Source organism: Leucoraja erinacea, unplaced genomic scaffold (genome assembly GCF_028641065.1).
Source record: "Leucoraja erinacea ecotype New England unplaced genomic scaffold, Leri_hhj_1 Leri_229S, whole genome shotgun sequence".
NCBI classification, from domain to species: domain Eukaryota; kingdom Metazoa; phylum Chordata; class Chondrichthyes; order Rajiformes; family Rajidae; genus Leucoraja; species Leucoraja erinaceus.
Window position 1 is genome coordinate 127,150 of NW_026576130.1, and position 23,064 is coordinate 150,213.

At 47.4% G+C, this 23,064-nt stretch overlaps 1 protein-coding gene across 1 annotated transcript in view; it reads right to left on the minus strand.

Moving 5' to 3' along the window:
• Nucleotides 1-16,927, minus strand: part of LOC129716406 (aryl hydrocarbon receptor nuclear translocator-like) — a 36,919-nt gene extending 19,992 nt beyond the window's left edge. The window contains 9 exon segments of the mRNA XM_055666280.1: nt 1,138-1,223; nt 4,567-4,632; nt 6,166-6,274; nt 8,243-8,456; nt 10,034-10,247; nt 10,892-10,936; nt 11,651-11,704; nt 13,931-14,048; nt 16,846-16,927. Of these exon segments, the coding sequence (XP_055522255.1) occupies nt 1,138-1,223; nt 4,567-4,632; nt 6,166-6,274; nt 8,243-8,456; nt 10,034-10,247; nt 10,892-10,936; nt 11,651-11,704; nt 13,931-14,048; nt 16,846-16,867 (928 nt within the window). The 5' untranslated portion in view covers nt 16,868-16,927.
• Nucleotides 16,928-23,064: the final 6,137 nt, after the last annotated feature.

Genomic DNA, 23,064 nt, shown 5'->3' on the forward strand with positions numbered 1-23,064 from the left:
TTTTATTCAGGAAGAAACAAATCTTTTTTTTCAAATCACAGGTGCAGCATGGCGGCATAGTGGTGCAGCGGGTAGAGCTGCTGCCTCCCAGCGCCAGAGACCTGGGATCGTTCCCGACCCCGGGTGCTGTCTGTGTCGAGTTTGCACGTTCTCCCTGTGACCCGCGTGGGTTTTCTCCGGGTGCTCCGGTTTCCCCCCCCCCCCCCCACATCCCAAAGACGTGCCCGTGCAGGTTCATCAGCCCCTCTGTAAATTGCCCCCTAGTGTGTAGGGAGTGGATGAGAGGGTTGGATAACGTGAGCCTAATGTGAACGGGTGATCGAGGGTTGGTGTGGAATCAGTGGAATTCTCTGCCTCAGAGGGTCTGTTTCCTTGAGGTCTCGAAACAAAAATGACATTGCCATGATTTCCACAACTCCAGCAAAGCCTTCATAATCACCACTGCCACTTCACTCCCAAATACAGCACCACAAGCAGGCACACACAGACACACAGAGGCGCACACACACACACACACAGAGGCGCACACACACACACACACACACAGAGGCACACACACACACAGGCAGAACGGCAGACACACACACACACCCAGAGGCAGACACCCACGCACACACACACAGGCAGGCACACACACATACACACACACACACACACACACACACACAAACACACACACAAAAACACACACACACACACACACACACACACACACAGACACACACACACACACACACACACACGCAAACACACACACACACACACACAGGGAGACACACACACACACACAAAGAGGCAGGCACACATACATACAGGCAGAAAGGCAGACACACACACACACACGGGCAGGCAGACACACACACACACACACACACACACACACACACACACATAAAGAGGCAGGCACACACACACACAGGCAGAAAGGCAGACACACACACACACACACGGGCAGGCAGACACACACACACACACACACACAGGCAGGGAGACACACACACACACAAAGAGGCAGGCACACATACATACATACAGGCAGAAAGGCAGACACACAGATACACACACACACACATACACACCACAGACACAGTCACACACATACACACACAGACACACCACAGTCACACACACACCTACCTGCGGGAGGCCATGCTTTGATGAAGCCAGTGCAATGCACCACCACAAACTGAGGCTCTCCTTCCTTCAGGGGTCCCAGGCCATTTCTGAAAACAGAAATAAACAGGGAGATGAGTGCACGGTTACGAGCTGCACAAATGACCCACGGGGAAGATCCGGGCTGGCACCTCTGCACCGTGTCATGAGAGCCAGCTCCAAAATGCTCCACTCAGAAATGGGGGGCTGTCCCTGCCACTTGCATCCATCCCCTTGGCAGGCCGCGAGGTTTGCTTCAGTGAAACAACTCAGCCACAGACTGGCTCCACCAAGATAGATGCAGCACTGTCCTTCTCCCCCTGTGGCTATCAAACTGTACAACTCCTCCCCCTTCCGTCCTGGGGTAGACTGACTCCCTCCCCCAGTCTTTGCACCTCCCCATCATATCATGTCTCATGTATCTTGTTATGTTTTCTGGTGTTCATAAGCACGTAAGCATAAGAGTAAAATCCAATAGACAATAGGTGCAGGAGTAGGCCATTCGGCCCTTCGAGCCAGCACCGCCATTCAATTAAGGATAAGGGGGAAATCCTTTAAAACCGAGATGAGAAGAACTTTTTTCACACAGAGAGTGGTGAATCTCTGGAACTCTCTGCCACAGAGGGTAGTTGAGGCCACACAGTTCATTGGCTATATTTAAGAGGGAGTTAGATGTGGCCCTTGTGGCCAAGGGGATCAGGGGGTATGGAGAGAAGGCAGGTACGGGATACTGAGTTGGATGATCAGCCATGATCATATTGAATGGCGGTGCAGGCTCGAAGGGCCGAATGGCCTACTCCTGCACCTAATTTCTATGTTTCTATGTTTCTATGTGATCATGGCTGATCATCCCCAATCAGTACCCCGTTCCTGCCTTCTCCCCTGACTCCGCTATCTTTAAGAGCCCTATCTAGCTCTCTCTTGAAAGTATCCAGAGAACCAGCCTAGGATAGAGGCGAGACGAAGAGTCCCCCAGGTTGGAGGTTGAGCACAGGGCTAACAACCCTGTCTCCCAAAACAAATATGTTACGGAAACAGCAGCTGAAGGAATCAACACTATTGGGTGTGATAGACTTCCAGGGCTGTGGTGTCCAGAAGCTAGCCCAGAACAGACAGGAGTGGAGGTATCTTTGTTGCTGCCCTACAAACTCTGATCAAGAAGGCTCATCAGCGTCTCTTCTTCCTGAGGAGACTGAAGAAGGTCCATCTGTCTCCTCAGATCCTGGTGAACTTCTACCGCTGCACCATCGAGAGCATCCTTACCAACTGCATCACAGTATGGAATGGCAACTGCTCTGTCTCCGACCGGAAGGCATTGCAGAGGGTGGTGAAAATTGCCCAACGCATCACCGGTTCCTCGCTCCCCTCCATTGAGTCTGTCCAAAGCAAGCGCTGTCTGCGGAGGGCGCTCAGCATCGCCAAGGACTGCTCTTACCCCAACCATGGACTGTTTACCCTCCTACCATCCGGGAGGCGCTACAGGTCTCTCCGTTGCCGAACCAGCAGGTCGAGGAACAGCTTCTTTCCGGCGGCTGTCACTCTACTCAACAACGTACCTCGGTGTGACTGCCAATCACCACCCCCCCCCCCGGACACTTATTATTATTTATTCAAATCGTTTGCTATGTCGCTCTTCCAGGGAGATGCTAAATGCATTTTGTTGTCTCTGTACTGTACACTGACAATGACAATTAAAATTGAATCTGAATCTGAATCTGAATCTGACATGCCAGGAGGCACAATAGGCAGTAAGTAAGTAAGCAAGCTACTAATAACACCTAGGAGGTGCCACACGATGGCAGCTTCGCCAATAGTCTGTCTGTTCGTCTTTTTTTAGTTTTTTTTTTAGTGTGTTTTAAAAGTTTGTGTAAATGTTCTCTGGTTTGTTTTATGTGGGAGGGAGGGTGGGAGGAAATTTTATCTCAATCTCTTATCTTGCTAGAGATGCGTTGTTTTCTGGGTCGTATCTCCGGTCACTCTGCGGGCTAACATCGTGGAAACATAGACAATAGGTGCAGGAGTAGAGGCCATTCGGCCCTTCGAGCCTGCACCGTTCGCCATTCAATATGATCATGGCTGATCATCCAACTCAGTATCCCATCCCTGCCTTCTCTCCATATCCCCTGATCCCTTTAGCCACAAGGGCCACATCTAACTTAAATATAGCCAATGAACTGTGGCCTCAACTACCTTCTGTGGCAGAGAATTCCACAGATTCACCACTCTCTGTGTGTGTGAAAAATGTTTTCCTCAACTCGGTCCTAAAAGATTTCCCCCTTATCCTTAAACTGTGTGACCCCTTGTTCTGGACTTCCCCAACATCGGGAACAATCTTCCTGCCTCTAGCCTGTCCAACCCCTTAAGAATTTTGTGAGTTTCTATAAGATCCCCCCTCAATCTTCTAAATTCTAGCGAGCGCAAGCCGAGTCTATCCAGTCTTTCTCCTCATCGCAGAGCTGGAGGCCTCGCTCGGGACTGACTTTTGAGCCCCACCGCGGGGCCGTGGACTTACCAGCAGAGCCTGCGATCCCTTGCCTGGGATCGACGCTCCAAACCGCGGACCTTAACATCGAGGAGCTCGCAGTCTCGGGATGAGGCCGACGATGTCGGGAAGCACCAAAAACAGCGCGACGTTTCGACCAGCCCCGACCCGGGGTCAGTTCGCCCGACACGGGGGAGCTGAGATCCCCCCCCTCCCCCCGATGCAGGAGCTTGATCGCCCCGACCGCCGGCTACGGGAGTGAGATCGTCCCGTCAACGGAAGGTTCGAGGCCCCCGACTGCTGGAGGACAACGAAGGGAAGAGATCAAACTTTTTTTCGCCTTCCATCACAGTGAGGAATGTGGAGGAGTCACTGTGGTGGATAGAAACATAGAAACATAGAAATTAGGTGCAGGAGTAGGCCATTCGGCCCTTCAAGCCTGCACCGCCATTCAATATGATCATGGCTGATCATCCAACTCAGTATCCCGTACCTGCCTTCTCTCCATACCCCCTGATCCCCTTAGCCACAAGGGCCACATCTAACTCCCTCTTAAATATAGCCAATGAACTGGCCTCAACTACCCTCTGTGGCAGAGAGTTCCAGAGATTCACCACTCTCTGTGTGAAAAAAGTTCTTCTCATCTCGGTTTTAAAGGATTTCCCCTTTATCCTTAAGCTGTGATCCTTAAGATGTTGATGTTAAAATGTATTTTGTGTGTTCTGTTGCTTTTTATTGGGAGGACTCTGGCAAATTAAATTCCTCGTATGTTACAAAACATACTTGGCTAATAAAGTATGATTATAGAAACATAGAAAATAGGTGCAGGAGTAGAGGCCATTCGGCCCTTCGAGCCTGCACCAGCACCGCCATGATCATATTGATCTCGGAATCAACCCGTTGAAAATACAGTATTGGGGAGAGTTTGTTACCTGTATCTGTTCCTCAGGAAGCTGAGCCTGTTCATGGATGCTGGATCCACTGGAGCATTCCCACATCTGAAAGGATAAGACTTTAGACTTTAGAGATACAGTGCGGAAACAGGCCCTTCGGCCCATCGAGTCCACGCCGACCAGCGATCACCCCGTACACTAGTATTATCCTACACTCTAGGGACAAATTGCAATTTTACCACAATTTTACTAATCTGCTGAGAGAATGGAGCAGCTGGGCTTGTACACTCTGGAGTTTAGAAGGATGAGAGGCGTTCTCGTTGAAACATATAAGATTATTAAGGGCTTGGACACGCTAGAGGCAGGAAACATGTTCCCGATGTTGGGGGAGTCCAGAACCAGGGGCCACACAGTTTAAGAATAAGGAGTAAGCCATTTAGAACGGAGACGAGGAAACACTTTTTCTCACAGTGAGTGGTGAGTCTGTGGAATTCTCTGCCTCAGAGGGCGGTGGAGGCCGGTTCTCTGGATGCTTTCAAGAGAAAGCTAGATAGGGCTCTTAAAAATAGCGGAGTCAGGGGGAGAAGGCAGGAACGGGGTACTCTTGACAGATTCTTGATTAGTGCGGGTGTCAGAGGTTATGGGGCGAAGGCAGGAGAATGGGGTTAGGAGGGAGAGATAGATTGGCCATGATTGAATGGTGGCGTAGACGCGATGGGCCGAATTCTGCTCCTAGAACTTATGAACTAGATGGTAAATGTTGGTCGGCATGGGCCGAGTTGGGCTGAAGGGCCTGTTTCCGTGCTGTGTGACTCTAATGCTGATAAGTGTGAGGTGTTACATCTTGGCAGGACAAATCAAAATAGGACGTACATGGTAAATGGTAGGGAATTGAGGAATGCAGTTGAACAGAGGGATCTAGGAATAACTGTGCACAGTTCCTTGAAGGTGGAATCTCATGTAGATAGGGTGGTAAAGAAAGCTTTTGGTGTGCTGGCCTTTATAAATCAGAGCATTGAGTATAGAAGTTAGGATGTAATGTTAAAATTGTACAAGGCATTGGTGAGGCCAATTCTGGAGTATGGTGTACAATTTTGGTCGCCAAATTATAGGAAAGATGTCAACAAAATACAGAGTACAGAGGAGATTTACTAGAATGTTGCCTGGGTTTCAACAACTAAGTTAGAGAAAGGTTGAACAAGTTAGGTCTTTATTCTTTGGAGCGCAGAAGGTTAAGGGGGGACTTGATAGAAGTCTTTAAAGTGATGAGAGGGATAGACAGAGTTGATGGGGATAAGCTTTTTCCATTGAGAGTAGAGAAGATTCAAACAAGAGGACATGACTTGAGAATTAAGGGACAGAAGTTGAGGGGTAACATGAGGGGGAACTTCTTTACTCAGAGAGTGGTAGCTGCGTGGAATGAGCTTCCAGTGGAAGTGGTGGAGGCCGGCAGGTTCGATTTTATCATTTAAAAATAAATTGGATAGGTATATGGACGGGAAAGGAATGGAGGGTTATGGTCTGAGTGCAGGTAGATGGGACTAGGGGAGAATAAGTGTTCAGCACGGACTAGAAGGGCCGAGATGGCCTGTTTCCGTGCTGTAATTGTTGTATGGTTATAGGGTTATGAGTATTTACCTCACTCGGCATATGAAGGACCGTCGTGACCCCATGCACATTCTCATGGAGGTCTGCTGACCTTCCTTCTTCACTGTCCCAGTCTTCAGATCCAAAATGCGACCTGCCCCTTCCAACAATACAAAAAAATTAATTAGAAACATAGAAAATAGGTGCTGGAGGAGGCCATTCGGCCCTTCGAGCCAGCACCACCATTCATTGTGATCATGGCTGATCGTCCCCAATCAATAACCCGTGCCTGCCTTCTCCCCATATCCCTTGAATCCACTAGCCCATAGAGCTCCATCTAACTCTCTCTTAAATCCATCCAGTGATTTGGCCTCCACTGCCGTCTGTGGCAAGGAATTCCACAAATTCACAACTCTCTGGGTGAAAACGTTTTTTCTCACCTCAGTCTTAAATGGCCTCCCCTTTATTCTAAGATGTAGTAAGGGAGGCAAACGGAAGGAGTATTCATATCAAGAGGGCTAGAATATGTTGATAGAATGGAGCAACTGGGCTTATATACACTGGAATTTAGGATGAGAAGGGATCTTATTGAAACATATAACCATATAACAATTACAGCACGGAAACAGGCCATCTCGACCCTTCTAGACCGTGCCGAACACGTATTATCCCCAAGTCCCATATACCTGCGCTCAGACCATAACCCTCCATTCCTTTCCCGTCCATATAACTATCCAATTTATTTTTAAATGATAAAAACGAACCTGCCTCCACCACCTTCACTGGAAGCTCATTCCACACAGCCACCACTCTCTGAGTAAAGAAGTTCCCCCTCATGTTACCCCTAAACTTCTGTCCCTTAATTCTCAAGTCATGTCCCCTTGTTTGAATCTTCCCTACTCTCAGTGGGAAAATATATAAGATTATTAAGGGTTTGGACACGCTAGAGGCAGGAAACATGTTCCCGATGTTGGGGGAGTCAGAACCAGGGGCCACAGTTTAAGAATAAGGGGTAGGCCATTTAGGACGGAGATGAGGAAAAACCTTTTCACACAGAGGGTTCCGAATCTGTGGAATTCTCTGCCTCAGAAGGCAGTGGAGGCCAATTCTCTGGATGCTTTCAAGAGAGAGCTAGATAGAGCTCTTAAAGATAGCAGAGTCAAGAGATATGGGGAGAAGGCAGGAACGGGATGCTGATTGGGGATGATCAGTCATGATCACATTGAATGGCAGTGCTGGCTCGAAGGGCCGAGTGGCCTACTCCTGCACCTATTGTCCATTGTCTAATACAAAAACAAGGATGTATTAACAGCCTCAGAATTAATGCACAAAAACAGCCTCAGAATTAAAGGACGTTCCTTTAGGAAGGAGATGAGGAGAAATTTCTTTAGTCAGACAGTGGTGAGTCTGAGTAATTCTTTGCCACAGACAACTGTGGAGGCCACAAGTCAGTGGATATTTTTAAGGCAGAGATTCTTGATTAGTACGGGTGTCTGGGGTTACGCGGAGAAGGCAGGAGAATGGGGTTAGGAAGGAGACATAGATGGCGGAGTAGACTTGATGGGCCGAACGGCCTAATTCTGCTCCTATCACTTATGACTCTCTAGAATTTAGGAGATTGAGATTGATATCTTATAGAAACTTACAAAATTCTTAAGGGGTTGGACAGGCTAGATGCAGGAAGATTGTTCCCGATGTTAGGGAAGTCCAGGACAAGGGGTCACAGGTTAAGGATAAGGGGGAAATCCTTTAAAACCGAGATGAGAAGAACTTTTTTCACACAGAGAGTGGTGAATCTCTGGAACTCTCTGCCACAGAGGGTAGTTGAGGCCACACAGTTCATTGGCTATATTTAAGAGGGAGTTAGATGTGCTCCTTGTGGCTAAGGGGATCTGGGGGTATGGAGAGAAGGCAGGTACGGGATACTGAGTTGGATGATCAGCCATGATCATATTGAATGGCGGTGCTGGTGCAGGCTCGAAGGGCCGAATGGCCTACTCCTGCACCTAATTTCTATGTTTCTATGACCTTAGGACCGACATGAAACGGGTTCAGCAACATGGCCGTGGGGCGGGGGGGGTCGGAGGTCGTGGGCAATGGGCCGGCGGAACTGGCCGACCGCCATTACCTGTCATGGCGTTCTCGCTGGTGGAGAGCTGCTCCCGTAGTTTCTCCACATCTTCGGGGTGGACCTGGCTGTACAGGCTGCTCCCGAACCACTCCGACTGCGGTTGGTTGAGGACTGGCATGACCGAGTCCGACACGTAGATGATCTTGCCCGTCTCGCACGCCACCACGAAGAGGAAACCATCCGCCGCCTCCAGGATCAGGTGCTTCAGCTCCTGTGGATCAATGAGGAACACTGTGACGCCATCTTGTGTGGGCCCAGCCACTTTGGTCTCGAACCTTCGTTTGTCGAGCTCGAGATCTGGTCAGGTGACGGGGTGCAGCACACCAAAGATCTTATAGCGAGCAAGATAGTCCACTCGACGAAAAAGGCGTAGTACGGTCATAATAATAATAATAATAATAATATTGTCATTGCACATAAGCGCAGCGAGATTTGGTATGCAGCTTGGGCAGATTCATGGGTAATTTTAGGCCCCATTTCCGTAACCGGCTTCCGTCTCCGCACCAAAGATCCCGTAGGATACTAGTGGGGAGACGGAAGCCGGTTACGGAAACATCCTCGTAAAAATAAAAGTTCTTTGGTAAAAATCTTCTCCTCATTTTCAGAATTTGAATTTATTAACACAAACTGATTCCCCGCAACGTTGATTACACTGCAGGTCGGGTCAGGTTACTGAAATGGATGAAAAAAAAGGCCCACGTTCCACTCCGTTGCGTACTTGCGGCCGAACGCACTATGGGAAACTTCACTCACCCCCCTGCAGGAACTATACAACAGGAGGTGCAACTCCAGAGCAAACAAAACGTCATGATAGACCTGTTTCCACCCCTGCAATCAACTCGACGTGCACAGCCGCTATGGTCATCCTGGGGGCAAACATTGAATTCTCCCAATTTTGTTGTCCCATGCAGTGAGAACGGAGCCCTCCTGAGATCCCCCAGCCTTCCAGAGGCTCCTTCGGACTTTCTTCTCCCCGCCCCCCCCCCCCTCACCAGGGACGATCACTCTATAGAAGGGTTTTTCCTTCTATTATTTATTATGTTTCCTTGTGTGTTAGATTGTGTTTATAATTGTTTGGTTTCTCCAGCTTTTTTGTGTTTTTGCACAAAAGTCCGCGAGCATTGCAACACTTTCAGCTTTCACTGCACATCGCGTATGTGATGGGACAAATGACAAAAAACTGACTTGACTTGAATTGAGGTTGTTGTTTAGGTCACCTAAGTGGGACTACTTTGGTCAGTTTTGTGCATTTATGAGTTTATTTATTCACGTGTATATATTTATGGTATATGGACACACTGAACTGTTCTGGATTCATGCCTACTATGTTCTATGTTCTGTTGTGCTGAAGCAAAGCAAGAATTTCATTATCCTATCAGGGACACATGACGGGGTGGGAGATAGCAACCTTCACGTGGTCCGCCCTGTTTCGACTAATGCAATCAACTCGACGTGCACAAACGGAAGATCAAATACAACAAGTCTGCATCCTGGGGGCATGAACATTGAATTCTCCCAATTTTGTTAGTCCTTGCTGTCTCCTCCCCTTCCTCAGCCCTCCTGCTGTCTCCTCCCATCCCCCAGCCTTTGAGCTCGTCCTCCTTTTTCCTTTCGTCTTGCTTGTTTTCTTTTTTCTGTACAGCACTTTGGTCAGCTTTGGTTGTTTTTAAGGTGCTTAACAAATAAAGTTATTATTATTATTATTATTATTATTATTATATTAATGAATTGAATTGAAGAGTGCCACTTGACTTCCTCACCACCCACTCGATGACAGGAGCCACTCACCTGGTCCGTGAGGAAGGAGGGTTTATAAGTGCCGTCGATCGAGGTGTTGCCGGTTCCCCGCAGCGACTTCATGTGGGACACGGCCATGCGCAGGATGGTCAACTTGTCGGGCTTGCGGGCCAGGGCGCTGCAGGTGGGCACCATGTCCGACAGCTCCGTGATGTAGGCCGTCATCTTGTTCCGACGGCGCCGCTCAATCTCGCTGTGGTTCTCTCTGGGCGTGCACGGTGGGGGGGGGCGAGAGAACAGGAGACGGTGAACACATAGAAACATAGAAAATAGGTGCAGGAGTAGGCCATTCGGCCCTTCGAGCCTGCACCGCCATTCGTAGAACCATAGGGAGGCTACAGATTTTTGGCTGTGGAGTAGAGCAACTACTCGTGGATAAAAACTGTTTTTATGTCTGGCTGTGGCAGCTTTGACAGTCCGGAGTCGCCTTCCAGAGGGAAGTGATTCAAAGAGTTTGTGACCAGGGTGGGAGGGGTCAGAGATGATCTTGCCCGCTACAAAAATCTGTAGCCTCCCTTTGATCTGGTATTTTGTTGGTTCACATGCTTGATCAATGGTGTATATCTTTATATACCCCCTTATCATTAATGTTTTAATTATTATTATTAATGTTTCGTGTTTTCTCAGATTCAGATTCAATTTTAATTGTCATTGTCAGTGTACAGTACAGAGACAACGAAATGCATTTCTAAGTCATTCGTAACTGTCAATGTATGTCATGTTGTTACTTGTGGGCGGAGCACCAAGGCAAATTCCTGGTATGTGAATACTTGGCCAATAAACATACTTACTTACTTACTTAAACATAGTTTTCTAATTGTATGGACCCGGGAAAGAAGTCGCCATTACCTGGCAAATCTCTCTTTGTCATTGGACCCTTCGTCACCATCGCACCTAGATACAGAAAACAAAAGTTACTCCATGTCTATCCTAAATATCTCCCGAACAGAATTGTCCAACTGAGCTACTTGGCTGTATATCGGCGAGACCAAGCGCAGGCTCAGCGATCGTTTCGCTGAACACGTTCGCTCGGTCTGTTTAACCCGTACACGAACACGTCAACTGAACACGTCAGCTCGGTCTGCGCTGATCTCCCGGTTAGAAGATGGAGGGGGGATCTTATAGAAACTTACAAAAGTCTTAAGGGGTTGGACAGGCTAGATGCAGGAAGATTATTCCCGATGTTGGGGAAGTCCAGAACTAGGGGTCACAATTTAAGGATAAGAGGGAAGTCTTTTAGGACCGAGATTTTTTACACAGAGAGTGTTGAATCTGTGGAATTCTCTGTCACAGAAGGTAGTTGAGGCCACACAGTTCATTGGCTATATTTAAGAGGGAGTTAGATGTGGCCCCCTTGTCGCTAAAGGGATCAGGGGGTATGGAGAGAAGGCAGGGATGGGATACTGAGTTGGATGATCAGCCATGATCATATTGAATGGCGGTGCAGGCTCGAAGGGCCGAATGGCCTACTCCTGCACATATTGTCTATGTTTCTATGTTGCCAAACACTTTAACTCCCCCTCCCATTCCCACACACTCATTGGATTGTACTATATGGACTAATTGCATTTTGTAAAATGTAATGAATAGATGCAGAGGATTACAAACCTTGGAAACTTGCTGCTCCCTTCCCCGTCATCATCATCATCATCAAAGTCAAGGCTGGAAAGAAGAACAAATATTGAAAGGATCACACCATTGTGTTAACAGTGGCTTGCGTAGAGCAAAGGGGGAAGCGAAGATGTCACAGCGAGACTGCGTGGCGAATATTGGTACATTGGCCTTCATCGGTTAAAGCACTGAGTTTAGACGTTGGTAGACAAAAATGCTGGAGAAACTCAGCGGGTGAGGCAGCATCTATGGAGCGAAGGAATAGGTGACGTTTCGGGGCGTTTCGGGGTTTTAAATATCTGGGAGTCCGCATCTCTGAGGATATGACATGGGTATCGCACGCCTCAGCACTCGTGAGTAAGGCAAGGCAGCGCCTTTACCACCTCAGGCAATTGAGGAAATTCAGAGTGTCTCTGAGGATCCTCCAGTGCTTCTACGCAGCGGCGGTGGAAAGCATCTTGTCCGGGAACATTACCATCTGGTTTGGGAATTGCTCTGCCAAGGACAAGAAGGCTCTGCAGAGAGTAGTGCGTTCGGCCGAACGCACTATGGGAACTTCACTCACCCCCCTGCAGGAACTATACAACAGGAGGTGCAACTCCAGAGCAAATAAAATCATGGGAGACCCTTTCCACCCCTGCAACGGACTGTTCCAGCTGCTACGGTCAGGCAAACGCCTCCGTTGCCATGCGGTGAGAACGGAGAGGTTGAGAAGGAGTTTCTTCCCAGAGGCAATTCGGACTGTAAACGCCTATCTCACCAGGGACTAACTCTACTGAACGTTTTTCCTTCCATTATTTATTATGTAAAAGAATGTGTGTGTTATGATTGTGTTTATAATTTGTTTGGTTGTTTTGTTGTTTGTCTTTTGCACAAAAGTCCGCGAGCATTGCCACTTTCATTTCACTGCACATCTCGTATGTGTATGTGACAAATAAACTTGACTTGACTTGACTTGACCTGCTGAGTTTCTCCAGCATTTTTGTGTACCTTAAACCGAGATACAGCCCACCGATGATCACCCCGTGCGCTGGTTCTATCCCTCACATGAGGGGCGATATCCAATTTCACCAAAGCCAATTAATCTACTGAACTGCACATCTTTGGGGTGTGGGAGGAAACCGAAGCATCTGTGCCAGTCACGGGGAGAATGTACAAACTCCGTACCGACAAGCATCCGTGGTCAGGATTGAACCCGGGTCCCTGGCACTGTGAGGCAGCAACTCTACCGCTGTGCCACCGTGCCGTCCCTAGAACCTTTGGGTTCTAGCTACCATTAAAAAAAGAGTTCTAACTGTTCTACCCAATTCCTTGGGGCGCAATCTTACTACTGACCCATGCAAATCATTCAATGGGGACAGGAAGAATAAGGGGTTAAGCTATTTAGAACAGAGACGAGGAAACACTTTTTCTCACAGAGAGTTGTGAGTCTGTGGAATTCTCTGGATACTTTCAAGAGAGAGCTAGATTGGGCTCTTACAGACAGTGGAGTCAGGGGATATGGGGAGAAGGCAGGAACAGGGTACTGATTGGGGATGATCAGCCATGGTCTCATTGAATGGCGGTACTGGCTCGAAGGGCCGAATGGCCTACTCCTGCACCTGTTGTCTATTGTCTTCCCGAATGAAGCAGAGAAACAGGCCCTTCAGCCCAACTCGGCCGATGCCGACCAACATTTACCATCTAGTTCATAAGTTCTAGGAGCAGAATTCGGCCCATCAAGTCTACACCACCATTCAATCATGGCCGACCTATCTCTTCCTCCTGCCTTCGCCCCATAACCTCTGACACCCGCACTAATCAAGAATCTGCCAATCTCCGCCTTAAAATGATCCATTGACTTGTGGCCTCCACAGCTGTCTGTGGTAATGAATTCCACAGGTTCGCCACCCTCTGACTGAAGAAATTCCTCCACATCTCCTTCCTAAAGGTACGTCCTTTTATTCTGATGCTGTGCCCTCTGGTCCTAGACTCTCCCACTAGTGTAAACACCCTCTCCACGTTCATTCTATCCAGGCCTTTCACTATTAGGTAAGTTTCAATGAGGTCCCACATCGTCCTTCTGAACTCCAGAAGGACCTGCACTTGTCCCGCCTGCCCATGTTTGGCCCATATCCCTCTAAAGTTTCCTATCCCTGTACCTGTCCAAATATCTGTTACATGCTTTCATCGTATCTGCCTCAGCGACTCCGAAGAAGGGTCACCTCCAGTTTAAATCGCATTTGGAATATTTTGGAGGACCAAGAAACCAAGAACCAAGAGACCAAATATCCTTACCCTGGGTGCCTCTTGGGTGCTCGAGACATGATGCCCCCACTATCCTGGGTTTGAGCCGCAGATCCAGCGTTTCCAGCCACAGACAGCGGTCCCCCGATCTCCGAAGCCATCTCTACAACTGGAAAAAGAAAATGAAAATGAAAACATTTAACGGCGGCACGGTTGCGCAGCGGTAGAGTTGCTGCCTCACAGCGCCAGAGAACCGGGTTCGACCCTGACTACGGGCGCTGTCTGTATGGAGTTTGTACCTTCTCCCCGAGACCTGCGTGGGTTTTCTCCGGGTGCTCCGGTTTCCTCCCACACTCCAAAGACCGAGTCCGCGCCGAGTGGCAGGTCGGCGTGGACTCGGTGAGCCGAAGGGCCTCTTTCCGTGCTCTAAACTAAACTAAACTCGGCTTAAAAACAGGAAGGCAGTTTATTTTCTAAATGGTGTCAAGTTGGGAAAAGGGGAAGTACAACGGGATCTGGAGGTCCTTGTTCATCAGTCAATTAAAGTAAGCATGCAGGTTTGTAGGCTAGTTGGCTTGGTGTCATTGTAAATTGTCCCCAGTGTGTGCGTAGGATGGTGCTAGTGTACAGGGATCACTGGTGTTGTATCTCTAAACTGGACTCGGGCATTAATCAAGCTGAACATGGTTTCAGGATGGAGCAGACACAGAGAAATCACAATTTGTTTTCTCATCGCCACTACACACATCCTATCTTGAATTAGGAGACGTGGGTTGCCTTGGTAACAGAACTGTGATCAAAACTCTCTATAAGACCGACCCCTGTTACCACAGCGACAACAGGGAAGCTTTCTTTCCAAAGAAAAAGTACGAATCAAATCAGTAAACTTTTGTCTCAAACAACAAGAGCAAGAGCCCCCATTGATATTTAACGATTTTAACGGTGCCTTCAGCTCCCCTGCGGGGAAACGAGATGTGTGTTTGCCGAACTTAGACACAGAACCACAGAGTCGTACAGCCTTCGGCCCAACTCACCCGTGCCGGCCGTCTAAGCTAGACTGAAGAAGTGGTCCTGACCCGAGACGTCGTCCATTCCTTCTCTCCAGAGATGTTGCCTGTCCCGCTGAGGTAGTTTAGTTTAGAGATACAGCGATTCCAGCACACTGACACTACACAACACACTGGGGATAATTGACACTTACACCAAGCCAATTAACCTACAGGTCTGCGCGTCTTTGGAGTGTGGGAGGAAACCGAAGATCTTGGGGAGAAAATCCTTGCAGGTCACGGGAAGAACGTACAAACTCCGCACAGACAAGCACCCAAAGTCAGGATGGAACCCGGGTCTCTGGAACTGACTCTACCGCTGCGCCACCATGTCGCCTTGGAGTTACTCCAGCATTTCATGTACGAGCTAGTCTCATTTTTCCGCGCTTGGCCCAGATCTCTCTGAATCCGTATACGTGTCCAAATGCCTTTTAAATGCACGGTGGCGCAGCGGTAGAGTTGCTCCCTTACAGCACCAGAGACCCGTGTTCGATCCTGACTACGGGTACTGTCTGTATGGAGTTTGCAAGTTCTTCCAGTGACTGTGTGGGTTTGCTCCGGTTTCCTCCAAAGACGCACAGGTTTGTAGGCTGTTAATTTGGCTGCTGTTGATTGTGAATAGTCCCTAGTGTGTGTGTGTTCGATTGTAATCATGCATAGTCTTTTCACTGAAACATAGAAACATAGAAAATAGGTGCAGGAGTAGGCCATTCGGCCCTTCGAGCCTGCTTTCAATATGATCATGGCTGATCATCCAACTCAGTATCCTGTACCTGCTTTCTCTCCATAACCCCTGATCCTTTTAGCCACAAGGGCCACATCTAACTCCCCCTTAAATATCGCCAACAAACTGTGTGGCCTCAACTACCTTCTGTGGCAGAGAATTCCACAGATTCACCACTCTCTGTGTAAAAAATGATTTTCTCGTCTCGATCCTTAAAGACTTCCCTCTTATCCTTAAATTGTAACCCCTAGTTCTGGACTTCCCCAACATCGGGAATAATCTTCCTGCATCTAGTCTGAAGTCTGAAGAAGGGTTTCGGTCTGAAACGTTGCCTATTTCCATCGCTCCATTGATCAGATTCAGATTCAGATTCAATTTAATTGTCATTGTCAGTGTACAGTACAGAGACAACGAAATGCATTAGAGACAACGAAATGCTGCTGAAATGAAACATAGATGCTGCTGCACCCGCTGAGTTTCTCCAGCATTTTTGTGTACCCTCTATTCCTTTCCCGTCCATATACCTATCCAATTTATTTTTAAATGATAACATCGAACCCGCCTTCATCACTTCCACTGGAAGCTCATTCCACACACAGCTACCACTCTCTGAGTAAAGAAGTCCCCCCTCATGTTACCCCTAAGAGCTAAATCTAACTCTCTCTTGAATTCCATTGTCCTATCTGGGAAACATGACAATAAAACTCTCTTTCTGGGAAAACTGGGAAACATGACAATAAAACTGCCTGTTTCCTTCGCTCCATAGATGCTGCTGCACCCGCTGAGTTTCTCCAGCATTTCTGTGTAACCTTCGATTCTCCAGCATCTGCAGTTCCCTCTTTAACAATAAAACTCTCTTGACTTGACTTGAATGGCCCAATTCTGCTCCTATAACTCACATACTTATGAGAAATGTCAACACCAACCACCCTGTCTGGCGGGGGGCAGAACCCCAGCGTGACATGTTTACATAGGAATTCCCCATTGTAAAGGGAGAAGGATGAAAACTGATGCCAAAAGAGACGTAATAACGCCGAATATTGTCGACCACGACAACTGCAAGGTTATATTTAAAGCATTGATGTTGCACCCATTCTAAATGCATCGGTATTTCCACTCCTATTAGCGGTGGAAGGGAGATCGAGGCCTACACGTTGGCTTGCAGCCTGGGCCTCGATTTTGAGGAAGCCACTCACCCGGGTTGACAGCGGCGGCCATCGTCGCCTCCTCTCGTCCTCCGCCGCCGCTGGAGGAGGAGGTGCATTCGCCGGCGGGTCGCTGCCGAGGAGTCGATGGGCCGGGGGGGGGGGGGGAGGAAAAACTCGAGGCCGCTGCAACCCGGACAAAATGGAGGCCCGTCGCTACGGCGCAACCAAACCTGCTGGGGATCTCCCTCCCCTCCCCTCATACAAACTTGCTGGCACTTATTGGGCCTTCCCTGGAGTCAAAAGTCAAGTCAAGTCACATTTATTTCTATAGCACATTTAAAAAACAACTCTCGTTGGCCAAAGTGCTTTACATTTGTTATAAGAATAGCACAACAAAACAAACTACATACATAGGTACACAAAAATGCTGGAGAAACTCAGTGGGTGCAGCAGCATCTATGGAGCGAAGGAAATAGGTGACGTTTCAGGCCGAAACCCTTCTTCAGACCTTCTTCGGCCCGAAACGTTGCCTATCTCCTTCGCTCCATAGATGCTGCTGCACCCACAGAGTTTCTCAAGCATTTTTGTGTACCTTCGATCAAAGATCTCACCAGGGACTAACTCTACAGAACGTTTTTCCTTCTATTATTTATTATGTAAAAGAATATGTATGTTATGATTGTGTTTATAATTTGTTTGGTTGTTTTGTTGTTTGTCTTTTGCACAAAAGTCCGCGAGCATTGCCACTTTCATTTCACTGCACATCGCGTATGTGTATGTGAAAAATAAACTTGACTTGACTTGACTTGAGATCCTCTGCTATAGGATCTTTCCTTTCGATCTTCCAGCATCTGCAGTTCCTTCTTGAAAACTACATACATATATAGGGGGGGTGATGGAAACATTTATGTAACTATTTCCTGGTGTATTCTATCTGTGGCTGCACAAGATTGGTTACCGAAACTGCCGAGGGCACAAGTAATTGACAGATCTCGGTCAAGAGATTAAGAGTCTATCACAAAACGGCTAATCTTGCTCCGGTGTAACTTTCCCCAGCTAAATGTTATTTCCTTTGAATTCTGAGTGTCCTTGTTCATTACCATTTGTCTGGATGCTTTTTTTTGTCTAAATCAATGTATAAAAGAGATGGGTTTCAGCATTAGCTCAGAGAGGACTCCCACGGACACTTGGGCTCTGTGTGACTCTCTCTCTCAATAAAGTTCGTTCAGATTCTACCTCCATTTTTGTAATGGTCTGTTGGAAAATTTCTAACAGGGGGGTGCACGAAAGGTCACTGGGTCATAGGGCTCAACGCAAGGAGCCGCTAAATCCAACTGGAGGACATCCGTCACTTCCGGTATATGTTATTAATGCTGGAAACGCGTACTTTCCTACCTGTTAAAAAGTGCCAAAATGTTGAATTTTTGCGCTGAAAAAAACTGAACAAAAATGCTGGAGAAACTCAGCGGGTGCAGCAGCATCTATGGAGCGAAGGAAATAGGCAACGTTTCGGGCCGAAACCCTTCTTCAGACGTTGCCGATTTCCTTCGCTCCAAAGATGCTGCTGCACCCGCTGAGTTTCTCCAGCATTTTTGCGTCCCTTCGATTTTCCAGCATCTGCAGTTCCTTCTTGAATAAAACAGTCAAAAACAGTTCAACAGACTAAAGTGCAGATGTGTCTGTGCGACGTGACCATCCGAGGGAGACAGTCCAGGGGCGGATGGGGGGCACTCAGCAGGGCCGGTGCAGAGCCGCTATAGCTCTGGGAATGAAGCCGTTCCTGAGTCTGGAGGCTCGGGCGTAGAAGGCCTTGTAACGTCTGCCAGAGGGAAGTAGTTCGAACAGTCCATTAGAAGGGTGTGAGGAGTCTTTATGGATGCTGACGGGCTTCCTGAGGTACCGTGTGTGGTAGATGCCCTCCAAGGCTGGTAGCTGTGTCCCAATAGTAACAACATGACATACAGTGACAGTTACAAATGACTCAGAAAACACTAAACAATAATAATAGCCATATATAACCATATAATAATTACAGCACGGAAACTGTACACTGACAATGACAATTAAATTGAATCTGAATCTGAATCTGAAACAGGCCATCTCGGCCCTTCTAGTCCGTGCCAAGTACTTTCACCTAGTCGCATCTACCTGCACTCAGACCATAACACTCCATTCCTTTCCCGTCCATATACCTATCCAATTTATTTTTAAATTATAAAATCGAATCTGCCTCCACCACTTCCACTGGAAGCTCATTCCACACAGCTACCACTCTCTGAGTAAAGAAGTTCCCCCTCATGTTACCCCTAAACTTTTGTCCCTTAATTCTCCAATCATGTATAATAAAACATTAATGATAAAACACCATTGATTAAGCATGTGAACTAACAAAATACCAGATCAAAGGGAGGCTACAGATTTTTGGGGCTGTTGAGTAGAGCAACTACTCGTGGATAAAAACTGCTTTTATGTCTGGTTGTGGCAGCTTTGACAGTCTGGAGTCGCCTTTCAGAGGGAAGTGATTCAAAGAGTTTGTGGCCAGGGTGAGAGGGGTCAGAGATGATCTTGCCCGCTCGCTTCCTGGCCCTTGCAGTGTACAGTTCATCAATGGCGGGAAGGTTGCAGCCGATAACCTTCTCAGCTGATCGGACGATTCGCTGCAGCCTCCAGGTGTCGTGCTTGGTGGCTGAGCCAAACCAGACCATGGTGGAGAAGTAAGGACAGACTCTACGATGGCCGTTTAGAACAGTTTAAAACAATGCATTCCTTAAAAAAATGCTGGATTCTTTTAAGAGCAGATTCTGTCAATGCCGGGGCTACCCGAATTTAGAGAAATCAATATTCGTACCACTGGGCGGTAAGCTGCCCCAGAGAAATACGAGATACATAATAACGATACGTTGTAAACACTGCCCAGTCCATCATCGGCTCTGACCTCCCTACCATCGAGGGGGATCTACCACAGTCGCTGCCTCAAAAAGGCTGGCAGCATCATCAGGGACTCACACCATCCTGGCCACTCACTCATCTCTCCGCTGCCATCAGGTAGAAGGTACAGGAGCCTGAAATCTGCAACATCCAGGTTCAGGAACAGCTTCTTCCCCACAGCCATCAGACTATTAAACTCAACTTAAACAAAAATTTGAACTTTATCTGCTTATTTATGTGTGTGTGTGTTTATATTCAACGGTATATGGACACACTGATCTGTTCTGTATTTATTTATGCATACTATATTCTGTTGTGCTGAAGCAAAGCAAGAATTTCATTGTTCTATCTGGGACACATGACAAGAAACTCTCTTGAATCTTGGAATAATTGAATAACGTTTAGTGCAAGGTAAAGCCAGCAAAGTCCGATCAAGGTAGCCCCAGCCTCACCAATGAGGGGGATAGTAGTCCAGGACAGCTCTATTATCACTTAAAAATAAAATGTTCACATTCTGGTAACTGCATTTCCTCAATCACCTCCAGGGGGTCTCCCAACAACACTCTACAGTCAATGAAAGATTCTTTGAACTTTAGACTTTGTTGTGTAATAGAGGAAATGGTGACTACTTTCCACACCACAGAGGACTGATATAATGAAGCAGTAAATATGAGGAGCAAGAGATACGGAAGTGTGAACCGAAGATAGACACAAAAAACTGGAGTAAGTCAGCGGGTCGGACCCCTTCTTCAGACGGCAGAAGGGTCTCTACCCGAAACGTCACCTATTGGGTCTGAAGAAGGGTCTCGACCAAAAACGTCACCTATTCCTTTTCTCCACAGATGCTGTCTGACCCGTTGAGTTACTCCAGCTTTTTGTGTCTACCTTTGGTTTAAACCAGCATTTGCAGTTACTTCCTGCAGAAGTGTGAAAACGCACACCTACAGATTCAGGAACAGTTTCTTCCCAGCTGTTATCAGGCAACTGATCCGTCTTTTACAGTTGTATAGGGCCCTGGTAAGACCACATCTGGAGTATTGCGTACAGTTTTGGTCTCCTAATTTGAGGAAGGACATCCTTGTGATTGAGGCAGTGCAGCGTAGGTTCACGAGATTGATCCCTGGGATGGCGGGACTGTCAAATGAGGAAGGATTGAAAAGACTAGGCTTGTATTCACTGGAGTTTAGAAGGATGAGGGGGAGGACCTTATAGAAACATAAAAGATTATAAAAAGACTGGACAAGCTAGATGCATGAAAAATGTTCCCAATTTTGGGTGAGTCCTGAACCAGGGGCCATGGTTAGGTAGCTGGCCTGGCAGGCAAAGTTCTGGTCCATTGATCCATTGATATGAGTTTAAATTCTATCACAAAAATGTTGGAACTGCTGGTTTACAAAATAAAAAAAACACAAATAGACAATAGACAATAGGTGTGAAATAGTTAGTTATTAATTGATTGTTGTGGTGAATCTCTGGAACTCTCTGAAACAGAGGGTAGTTGAGGCCAGTTCATTGGCTATATTAAGAGGGAGTTAGATGTGGCCCTTGTGGCTAAGGGGATCAGGGGGTATGGAGAGAAGGCAGGTACGGGATACTGAGTTGGATGATTCATGATTATTGAATGGGTGCAGGCTCGAAGGGCCGATGGCCTACTCCTCGGCTAATTTCTATGCCTATGTTTTCTATGTTGTCATATTTATGAACTTTTTCAGGTGCAGGAGTAGAGGCCATTCGGCCCTTCGAGCCAGCATCGCCATTCAATGTGATCATGGCTGATCATCCCCAATCAGTACCCCGTTCCTGCCTTCTCCCCATATCCCCTGACTCCACTATCCTTAAGAGCCCTATCTAGCTCTCTCTTGAAAGCATCCAGAGAACCGGCCTCCACCGCCCTCTGAGGCAGAGTAGAGGCCATTCGGCCCATCGAGTCAGCACTGCCATTCAATGTGATCATGGCTGATCATCCCCAATCAGTAGTTCATTCCTGCCTCGACCTTAAAGAACATGGGTAGGTGACATTTCAGGTTGTGTCTCTTCTTCAGACTGAATGTTGGGTCCCAACTCGAAAAGTCACCTATCCATGTTCTCCAGAGATGCTATCTGATCTTCTGAGCCACTCCACCACCATTTTTGTGTCCCTTTTTTTAACCTGCAACAAATACCAACATTTTTGTCTGAACCAGTTTGTCAACATTCCCTTTAACCCACACCTAAAAATAGGTGCTACCACGATAAACATGAGCATGCTGGTAAAGTTTCATTCAGTAAACAAAAGCAAATCACTTCACCTTCTCAAATCCGTGTGCAGAATTTCTTGCAGCAGAGAAATAGGCCCTTCGGTCCATCAAGTCTCTGCTGGATCTCGTAGCAACCCCCATACATTTCATTCTGCCTCGGCAAGGCCGGCCGCACAATCGCTTCCTTCCTGCCTCTAGCATATCCAAACCCTGAATATGTTTCAGTAAGATACCCTCTCATCCTTCTAAATTCCAGAGTATACAAGCCCAGTCGCTCCAATCTATCAACATATGACAGTCCCGCATCCTGGGAACAAACGCTACTATTGTTTGTTTTTTTAATATATATTAGATTGAGGGGGGATCTTATAGAAAGTTACAAAATTCTTAAGAGGTTGGACAGGCTAGAAGCAGGAAGATTGTTCCCGATGTTGGGGAAGTCCAGAACAAGGAGCCACAGTTTAAGGATAAGAGGGAAGTCTTTTAGGACCGAGATGAGAAAAACATTTTTTTTCCCCACACAGAGTGGTGAATCTGTGGAATTCTCTGCCACAGAAGGTAGTTGAGGCCACAGTTCATTGGCTATATTTAAGAGGGAGTTAGATGTGGCCCTTGTGGCTAAAGGGATCAGGGGGTATAGGGTGATTTCACTAAAGGTCACTGGAGCGTAGATCCGCACCCACGTGACCAAAAATCTCAAGTGGAGGACATGCTAGACATCCGGTACATGTTAGTGAATGGGAAAACACGCACTTTCCCACCCGTTAAAAACATCGGAAACGGCCAGTTTTTGAGCTGCAATTTACTGTGCCAGTCGGGGTGACCGTGAGGCACAGCTACCTAAATTTACAGTCCAAACAAAGATAGAAACTACGGTAAATGAAAGAGGGAGCTGAAGGTGCAAATCCAGCGGAAATGAACAGCCGACATTTGCCGTGGAGATTTAAAGGTCCAAAATATCGGGAATTATCGCGTTTGCTCGCTGAATTTCACCAAAAGTAAGTCAATAATGCCTTACTTTTGATGAAATTCAGTGAGCAAACGCGATAATCCACTAACATGTACCGGAACTCTAGAATGTCCTCCACTTGAGATTTTTGGT